Source organism: Palaemon carinicauda, chromosome 2 (genome assembly GCF_036898095.1).
Source record: "Palaemon carinicauda isolate YSFRI2023 chromosome 2, ASM3689809v2, whole genome shotgun sequence".
NCBI classification, from domain to species: domain Eukaryota; kingdom Metazoa; phylum Arthropoda; class Malacostraca; order Decapoda; family Palaemonidae; genus Palaemon; species Palaemon carinicauda.
The window spans coordinates 49,375,139-49,385,249 of NC_090726.1; the positions used below are offsets into that span (position 1 = coordinate 49,375,139).

General features: G+C 34.9%; 1 protein-coding gene across 1 annotated transcript; it reads left to right on the top strand.

Moving 5' to 3' along the window:
* The first annotated feature begins 3,167 nt into the window (after nt 1-3,167).
* LOC137617411 (uncharacterized) lies at nt 3,168-7,587 on the top strand. The gene is made up of 4 exons (XM_068347443.1): nt 3,168-3,300; nt 5,286-5,479; nt 6,820-6,987; nt 7,380-7,587. The coding sequence occupies exons 2-4, from the start codon at nt 5,295-5,297 to the stop codon at nt 7,585-7,587; spliced, it is 561 nt and encodes a 186-aa protein (XP_068203544.1). The 5' UTR covers nt 3,168-3,300; nt 5,286-5,294.
* Nucleotides 7,588-10,111: the final 2,524 nt, after the last annotated feature.

Consider the following 10,111-nt stretch of genomic DNA (forward strand, 5'->3'; position numbering starts at 1 on the left):
GAGGCCTTTCATGACTCAGGACATGTCTGAGCCTTTCATGACTCAGGACATGTCTGAGGCCTTTCATGACTAAGGACATGTCTGAGCCTTTCATGACTAAGGACATGTCTGAGGCCTTTCATGACTCAGGACATGTCTGAGCCTTTCATGACTAAGGACATGTCTGAGCCTTTCATGACTAAGGACGTGTCTGAGGCCTTTCATGACTCAGGACATGTCTGAGGCCTTTCATGACTAAGGACGTGTCTGAGGCCTTTCATGACTAGGGACATGTCTGAAGCCTTTCATGACTAAGGACATGTCTGAGCCTTTCATGACTAAGGACGTGTCTGAGCCTTTCATGACTAGGGACATGTCTGAAGCCTTTCATGACTCATGACATGTCTGAGCCTTTCATGACTAGGGACATGTCTGAAGCCTTTCATGACTCAGGACATGTCTGAGGCCTTTCATGACTAAGGACGTGTCTGAGGCCTTTCCTGACTAAGGACGTGTCTGAGGCCTTTCATGACTCAGGATATGTCTGAGCCTTTCATGACTAAGGACGTGTCTGAGCCTTTCATGACTAGGGACATGTCTGAAGCCTTTCATGACTAAGGACATGTCTGAGCCTTTCATGACTAGGGACATGTCTGAAGCCTTTCATGACTCAGGACTTGTCTGAGGCCTTTCATGACTCAGGACATGTCTGAGCCTTTCATGACTAAGGACATGTCTGAGCCTTTCATGACTAGGGACATGTCTGAGGCCTTTCATGACTCAGGACATGTCTGAGCCTTTCATGACTAAGGACATGTCTGAGCCTTTCATGACTAAGGACGTGTCTGAGGCCTTTCATGACTCAGGACATGTCTGAGGCCTTTCATGACTAAGGACGTGTCTGAGGCCTTTCATGACTCAGGACATGTCTGAGGCCTTTCATGACCAATGACATGTCTGAGGCCTTTCATGACTAAGGACGTGTCTGAGGCCTTTCATGACTAAGGACATGTCTGAGGCCTTTCATGACCAATGACATGTCTGAGGCCTTTCATGACTCAGGACATGTCTGAGGCCTTTCATGACTAAGGACATGTCTGAGGCCTTTCATGACCAATGACATGTCTGAGGCCTTTCATGACTCAGGACATGTCTGAGGCCTTTCATGACTAAGGACATGTCTGAGCCTTTCATGACTAAGGACATGTCTGAGCCTTTCATGACTAGGGACATGTCTGAGGCCTTTCATGACTAGGGACATGTCTGAGGCCTTTCATGACTAAGAACATGTCTGAGGCCTTTCATGACTAAGGACATGTCTGAGGCCTTTCATGACTAGGGACATGTCTGAGGCCTTTCATGACTAGGGACATGTCTGAGGCCTTTCATGACTAAGGACATGTCTGAGGCCTTTCATGATTAAGGATATGTCTGAGGCCTTTCATGACTAAGGAGACGTCTGAGGCCTTTCATGACTAAAGACATGTCTGAGGCCTTTCATGACTCAGGACGTGTCTGAGGCCTTTCATGACTAAGGATATGTCTGAGGCCTTTCATGACTCAGAACGTGTCTGAGACCTTTATCCTACATTGGACTAGAAACGTCTGCATTTGTTATTATTGTTTGCGTATAGCTGAAGAGAGAGAGAGAGAGAGAGAGAGAGAGAGAGAGAGAGAGAGAGAGAGAGAGAGAGAGAGAGAGAGAGAGAGATTATAATTTCCTCGTAAGATAATGAAGACTTACTTAATTAAGTCAGGAACATCTAAATTCTAAATACTTAAATTCTAATGCTTATCTTTAAGTAGAAAATTGTGTAAAATATTTCCATTTTCTATTTGTCTTTATCTATACTGTTTCTTCTGGAGAAACTCCACACGAAGAGTAGCTCAGCAAACGAATACATAAATAAACAACACAGTAAATAAGATCATTACAGATATGAGATATGACTACTCATTAATGGCAAGATAGCTTTCCCTTTGAGTTACCAGTAAGTCATTTTTATATGATCTCATATTTCAATTATTCCTTATTTTCAACTTACTAAAATAAAGTTTTCTCATAAGAAAGATCATTGTTATATCTCTTTGGGTGTATAAATAATGAGGAGAGATAAATGTATGTATTTAAAGGGATTTTATTAATGATAAATAGAGAGAAAATCGGTACGTGGTAACTGTATCCGTGATATGATCTGAGAATGTCAACGAAGATGTGGTATAAAGGCTAATTAAGCATTATATGGATTCAATTAATGACATAGTTATTTACGGTAATTATAACGTAATTGGTATTGATAGTTCATACTTCATTAGATTTATTACAAAGTCGAAATTTTACTCAGAAGTAGAAATTATGTAGATTTGCCGCTCAAATTTTACTGTGGTACAGTTATTGGCTTACATTTGGGTGGGCCTTGTTCACTACAATTTTATATTTGGATAATATTACTACATAAATCCATGATTATAATTTCATATATGTTATGTATTATCTGGTTCCTGCATTGTATATGTATATATTTGTATGTATATATATATATATATATATATATATATATATATATATATATATATATATATATATATATACATATATATATATATATATATATATATATATATATATATATATATATATATATATATATATGTGTGTGTGTGGGTGTGTGTGTGTGTGTATATATACACATAAATTTATATATATATATATATATATATATATATATATATATATATATATATAGAAGGATAGGTAGATTAGCAAATATAAGTGCATGGGTGTGTATGTAATACAGTAATTAACACCAGACCATACAAGTCTCACTTATTACCAAAATCTCCCCTATAATTCAATGAATTATCAACATAAATGTTGATTCTTATATTTCAATAATTTTTGACTGAGATAACAGGTATCAAAAACCTCCTATATGACATAAATTAATCAATATTAAGGTATAATTAATATTTAAAATCTAAGACTCCAGTTTTCATCATTGATAGAAACATCCCATAGAACAACAATGTTATTTCTACTTAGTAAACTACGTGAATTTAATACGTAAGTGATTCCCTTCGAATACCTGGCCCTATGACCTAACAGTGACTTAACCCCGCCCATTTTCCCGGAAGCTCCTCCCCCTTCCTCTTCCTCCTCCTGAACCATTAAGTCATTGTCCGAAGGTAATCATAATCCCGCTCTGTTGTATCTACACTAGGCATTCCCCCAGCTGTGGCCTGACGAAGTAGCTGACGAAGGTGTGGGTAGTGTTTTTTTAAAATCTGCGTTTAAGGGCATTTCGTTGACATTACTGAAAGGTGAGTGCAAAGGTCAGGTTGTTTATGTATGTTTAGGGCTGTTTCAGCGTGAGATAGGAATCCAGAGATAATAATAATAATAATAATAATAATAATAATAATAATAATAATAATAATAATAATAATAATGATTATTATTATTATTATTATTATCATTATTATTATTATTATTATTATTACTTTCTAAGCTACAACCCTCGTTGGAAAAGCAGGATGCTATAAGCCCAAGGGCCCCAACAGGGAAAATAGCCCTGTGAGGAAAGGAAACAAGGAAAAATAAAATATTCTAAGAACAGTGACAACATTGAAATAAATATTTCCTATATAAACTACATAAAAACTTTAACTAAACAAGAGGAAGAGAACCTAGACAGAATAGCATGCCAGAGTGTGCCCTCAAGCAGGAGAACTCTAACCCAAGACAGTGGAAGACCATTGGTACAGAGGCTATGGCACTACCCAAGACTGGAGAACAATGGTTTGATTTTTGCAATTATCCTGGTTTCCGGCATTGACAAGGTTGAAGACCTGAATAATAGATCTAAATGTGGTTGTTTTTTTCCTTCATTTTGGGGGACAATAGTAAAGAAAGATGATTATTTGAGATTGTGTGACCTCTAGAATAGATGTAAACAAATCGGTTGACCTCCAGAAGTTCAAACTTTCAGTGAATTTTTTTATGTTGGACAGGCTGACGTAAGTCTCTTTTCATAGTTTATATATGAAAGATTTATCGGCTTATAGCATCCTGCTTTTCCAACTAGGGATGTAGTTTAGCTAATAATAATAATAATAATAATAATAATAATAATAATAATAATAATAATAATAATAATAATAATAATAATAATAATAATAATAATGATAATAATAATAATATCCTCACTGGGTTATTTTTCCTTGTTCGAGCCCTTGGGCTTATAACATCCTGCTTTTCCAAATAGGGATGCAGTTTAGCTAATAATAATAATAATAATAATAATAATAATAATAATAATAATAATAATAATAATAATAATAATAATAATAATAGTGATAGTGATAAAATTGGAGAGATAAACAGATAGATATAGATTTTAAAAACGTGATCTTTAAATGAATAGAGAAACTATATGCGTAGATTAATAACCTCTGGGAATTGACGTATATTATCTTTTTATATAAACCACAATATTGCGTAATACTGATTACTCTATCACTTACGATATCAAGGAGAAATGCAAGACAGGTTTGTCCAGAGAAAAACTCTAAGGGGTTTACTCGCCACTTTCTAAAATCTAGGGTCACATAGAAGAAACTGAGTATTATTATTATTATTATTATTATTATTATTATTATTATTATTATTATTATTTGCTAAGCTACAAAACTAGCTGGAAAAGCAGGATGCTATAAGCCTAGGGGCCCCAACAGGGAAAATAGCCCAGTGAGTAAAGGAAACAAGGAAAAATAAAATGTTTTAGGAACAGTAACTTCATCTAAATGAAATATTTTCTATATAATCAATAAATCTTTCAAAAAATTAAGAGAAAGAGAAACCAGATAGAATAGTGTGCCCGAGTGTACCCTCAAAAGAGAGAGAGAGAGAGAGAGAGAGAGAGAGAGAGAGAGAGAGAGAGAGAGAGAGAGAGAGAGAGAGAGATAATAAGTTCTTTGAGGCCCGACCTTTTTCATTCATGGGTTTTGTATCCCAGGTAGCAAATTCTCTCTCTCTCTCTCTCTCTCTCTCTCTCTCTCTCTCTCTCTCTCTCTCTCTCTCTCTCTGCAGCTTTATTGTCTCACCTACAACCGCAAATATCAAATATCAATGATACTCTAGGTTAACAGAGATATTCTATATTCATTATTCATTAGTTCTCATATAGTTTACTTATGTCCTTGTTTCCTTTCCTCACTGGACTTTTTTTTTTCATCGAAGCCCTTAAGCTTATAGATCTTATTTTTACTAGCTTAACTATCCTGAATCTCGTCTTTCTTATTTCCAGGTACCCAAGATGTCTGTTGCTCCCTTCATTTTGACCCGACCAACCTATACCCTCATCAACTCGCTCATCCTTCCCATACAGAGTGTGCCCGCAGATGACCTGACAGCCGAGCCTGTTCTCAGAGGCTATTTGACGTTCCTCTTCCCTGTCAGTATATTACTCGACGCACTGATGGAAGAAGCAGAGGACGGGAGGTGGGTGTTATGTAATTAGTTCTGGTTTGGGGATAGTGAGTAGAAACAGCAGAAGCTAGGGAAAACATTTGATAATGGTTGCAAGAGGAGATATATGAGCGTACATGTTAGTGAGAGTTATATAACTCTATGCACTGATTGAAGATGAGGACGGGAGGTAGGTATTACGATAGTGTTAGTTCTGATTTGGGACAGTGAGTAGAAACTGCAGAATCTAAGGAAAGAGGTTGGAAGGTGAGAAAAATAAGTTTGTGTGAGTGACAGGAAGGTTATGAAGATGAATGAAGCTAGGATGATGGAGCAATGAATATGGTTATGTAAGTACAAATGAGCTGTCAGTGAACATAATCAAGTGAAAGATTATAAGGGGGAATAGAAACCTAGAGGATAAGACAAAGAAGGTTGGTATGGATGGTGGAAAAATGAACAAGTTTGATTCGTGTTCGGATGGGATGTAGATATGACGATGATCATGAAATGTGAAAGGTGTTGACATGGAGTAGTTGAAACAATAATTGTGGTCGAATATGGTCAAAAACATTAGAAACAGTGTTGCAGAGTCTGTGAAACCCAATGCGGGAAAATGCCATCTCTTTTTAGCCAATTCTTCTTTATTAAAGGGAGGCAGGTTGTTGAAAACAAATAAAATGAAAAATCTCTATATCTGTTTGATGAGCTGCATGGTAAGAAAACTTCCATAAGACGAACTGGGCTTATAGCATCGTGCTTTTCCAACTAGAGTTGTAGCTTAGCAATTAATAATAATAACAATAATAATAACTGAAGAGTTGAGAACTGTGGAGATAAGTAGAAGGTATATAAAGGTTCACAAGTAAATAGATTGGTCAGTATTTTTATACAGATTGGCCATGTGGAGAGAATGAAGTTAAACTGATGAAAAAAATTAATGAACTAGATATTACTATGCTAAGACTATCTATCTAGCTTAAAAGAGCTATTATACAGCTAGGTATATCCCTCTTTTTAGGATAATTGGCTGGCTTGAAATAGATCTTGTCCAGCTAGGGCTATCCCTCTCTTTACGATAATTGGCTGGCTTGAAATAGCTCTTGTCCAGCTAGGGCTATCCCTCTTTTTAGGATAATTGGCGGGCTTAAAAGAGATCTTGTCCAGCTAGGGCTATCCCTCTCTTTAGGATAATTGGCTGGCTTGAAATAGATCTTGTCCAGCTAGGGCTATCCCTCTCTTTAGGATAATTGGCTGGCTTGAAATAGATATTTCCCAGCAAGGGCTATCCCTCTTTTTAGGATAACTGCTTTCATAATTATGAATAAAAGTACAACCATGAGCATGGATTATATGTTTTCCTCTCTCTCCAGGAGCTTAGGCAAAGAGCAATTCGGGGTGTACAAGACTATAGAGCGGCGCTTGTCGGTGGAATACGGCATAGACGGCCGGTCCTGCATCCTTAGATTTATCTGCGAGTTGCAGCGTAGGCCTATCAGCCAGTGGACCGTCGCTGGCCAGCTATTAACAGTACTATTTACGTAAGTGATTTTCTGAGGTCATATTTGAGAGAAACTTCATTGTTTATATTGATTGCGTTTATATTGAAAGACTGAATTATCATGATATTTTCTTGTTTATTCAGAAGTGAGGATTGAACTGATTAGATCTTCAATGTTTTACGGAATATATTAAAAAATCAGATGAATATGTGGTGAGGTAGGATTTTGGGTAGAAGATACAAGGAATATAAATAGAGGGAGATTGTTGATTGAATTGGCCAGCCCTGCCATACAATGGGAATAATAAGGTCTAAAGAAGATAGACCTCAACATATTTGTATCTCAGTTTTCAATTTAAAATTATATCATTTCGGCACTAATAGGTTCTTCTGGCTTATCAATTATTTAAAAAGAACAATTGATCTTTACAGGCCCAGTTATGGAAGCAAAAAGGAAGATCAGGAACTCCTGATGGAGTACAGAGCAGCCCAAATGCTAGGCCTGAAAGACGAGATTGACTGTGGCGCCATCTACAACAAATGCCCCATCAGCGTCTTTTACTATTTCGATGCCGTGCAAAACATTACTTCCACTCTCCGCTCTGAGGAAAAACAGCCAAAATATCTATGGGATTATTGAGATAACTGAGTTAGTTGATAGAAGATAAAACTAACTTTTTATAAGCGCATACCGGAGTCTTTGTAGTTCGTTGCAACAGGACGGGTGTAAAATTTCAAAAATTGACTGAAAAACCACATTCTAAAATGAAAAACACAAGAACACCACCTAACTTGAGGTTCCCCACCTAACCTAACTTAAGAGCCGTATCCTTACCTACTGGGATGGGGGCTACGCCCCCTATGACCCCCTTAGACCACCGTATTCTTAGTTTACCCTGAGACTAACTCTCAATCCTGTGTTAGTTCCCCAACCGACTTCACTCATGGCAAGGTAACACTAAATCATATATCGTAAAGCATAAATCTCTCTTCATATTATGGTATATCAGACCAAAATAAACAACTTTCTAATGAGTAAAATCGACTTGAAAAGTTATAATAAAGTTTACACCTATCCCAACGAACTACATTTACCCTCGGAATTCTTGCCAATGTATAATAACTTCAGAAACAATTTTTCACATGTTACAGATAAGTCATCACGTTTTCTATAGAACCAATCATTCAAACATATTTTTTCAATATTTATTCTTGTATTTATATCATTTCTATTTATTTTCAACCATATTTATCAACAATCATACAAATGAATATTTTCAGAGCTTCCATGAAATGTATTTTCTTAAAAAAGTGCCAACGAGCCTTATCTTAGAGAAGAAATGCTTCCTTAACATAGGCCTAATACTAAAATAGAAAAAATTAGTTCAAGAATTCTTATGATCATTAATGTATAGCCTACATTCGTGATATGAATTCTCTATTTGCTTCAATTAACATATGAAAAACAGCTGAGCCCACATGGGCTGAGTAAGTTCCATGCTATCTTAAGCTCATCTCAAAAGAAACCCCTGGATGATTAATATATTATATTTTCTTCATAGTATAGACCTTATATCAACACAGACTCTAACTATATATCAACCCTCGCAATTATAATAGTAGTGGCATATTGTATATTTACAAATTGATGCAAAGCATATTTTGTTCTCTATATCTTTGGTGTCCATTTGCTGTTACAGCACAATATTTTGTGTTTAAAATTGAGTAATTTTTGTAATTCTTTATATCTGTTAGGTTCCTTTAACTGAATTACAGCGTATCATTCTATATATATATATATATATATATATATATATATATATATATATATATGGTATATATATATATATATATATATATATATATATATATATATATATATATATATATAGGGTATATATATATACAGTATATATATACCCTATATATATATATATATATATATATATACCATATATATATATATATATATATATATATATATATATATATATATATATACTGTATATATATATATATATATATATATATATATACAGGGTATATATATACTGTATATATATATATATATATATATATATATATATATATATATATATATATGGCTGGTTTGCTAGTTACAATAACCGTTATTTAACATAATTATCTTACGAAAGACCCCAAGGAATTAATCAACAATAGCTCACTGGAAACGTCCCTGTTTGGCGATCTATTAGACCAGGATTCGAGACCCGCTGAAACTCGATAGTTTCTTGAAGTCCTTACAACCTCACCATCCTTGTGAGCTAAGGATGGAGAGTTTTGGGGAGCCTATAGAGCTAAACTCTACGAACTCTAGGTTCCCCTTCGTCGGAAGGGGAACACCTTAGAGCTATAGAGCCAGAGAAAATTGAATATGACCCATTGTGCATTGCTACAGGACTTTTAAATATTTTGTTATTAAATTTTTAAAAGAGTCAGTGATTTTCTTCAGAGTAGTAATGGGCTATTTGGCTAATAATAATGCTGAACATATCAATAATAATAATAATAATAATAATAATAATAATAATAATAATAATAAAACTGCGTCTGTTGTTTGTGTAAACAGAAGAAAATATAGTTTCCTCTTCAACTTATTCAACTAATAAACTTTATTTTTGTTTGCTCAATACTAAACTTTGATTTTTTAGCAAACAATTATTATTGCGTTATCTAGTGTGCAGAGGTTAAACTCTTTATATTGGTCTGTTAATGAATACTATACAGAATACTACTAACCAAATCTATTGCGGGTTCTATTATCACATTTGTATGGCTAAAAACCTTCAAGTTCTACTGACAGCTTCAAATGCTAACGGATACTATAAATGTTACGAAATAAACTGTAAATCTATTGCGTGTTCTATTATCACATTTGTATGGCTAAAAACCTTCAATTCTCCTGACATAGCTTCAAATGCTAACGGATATTATAAATGTTACGAAATAAACTGTTTTAACAAATTACCCCAATGTCTTGTTTTTCCCTTTTTGAAATATTTTATACCTTATTTAACTGACCTACCAGTTTGGCAAAATATCTGAAACATTTCCCAAGGAAATTGACATACACAGGAAAGAATAGGATCAATATTACCTAGTGAAGTGTACAGTTACAAGGAACAGTGAGTCTTACCCCAATG

What these genes read in the sequence shown, in the direction of transcription:
- LOC137617411 (XM_068347443.1), top strand. Translation starts at nt 5,295, where the DNA reads ATGTCTGTTGCTCCCTTCATTTTGACCCGACCAACCTATACCCTCATC. An exon ending in GAAGAAGCAGAGGACGGGAG is followed by an intron (nt 5,480 to 6,819) that starts GTGGGTGTTATG and finishes CTCTCTCTCCAG; the next exon opens with GAGCTTAGGCAAAGAGCAAT. An exon ending in CTATTAACAGTACTATTTAC is followed by an intron (nt 6,988 to 7,379) that starts GTAAGTGATTTT and finishes TGATCTTTACAG; the next exon opens with GCCCAGTTATGGAAGCAAAA.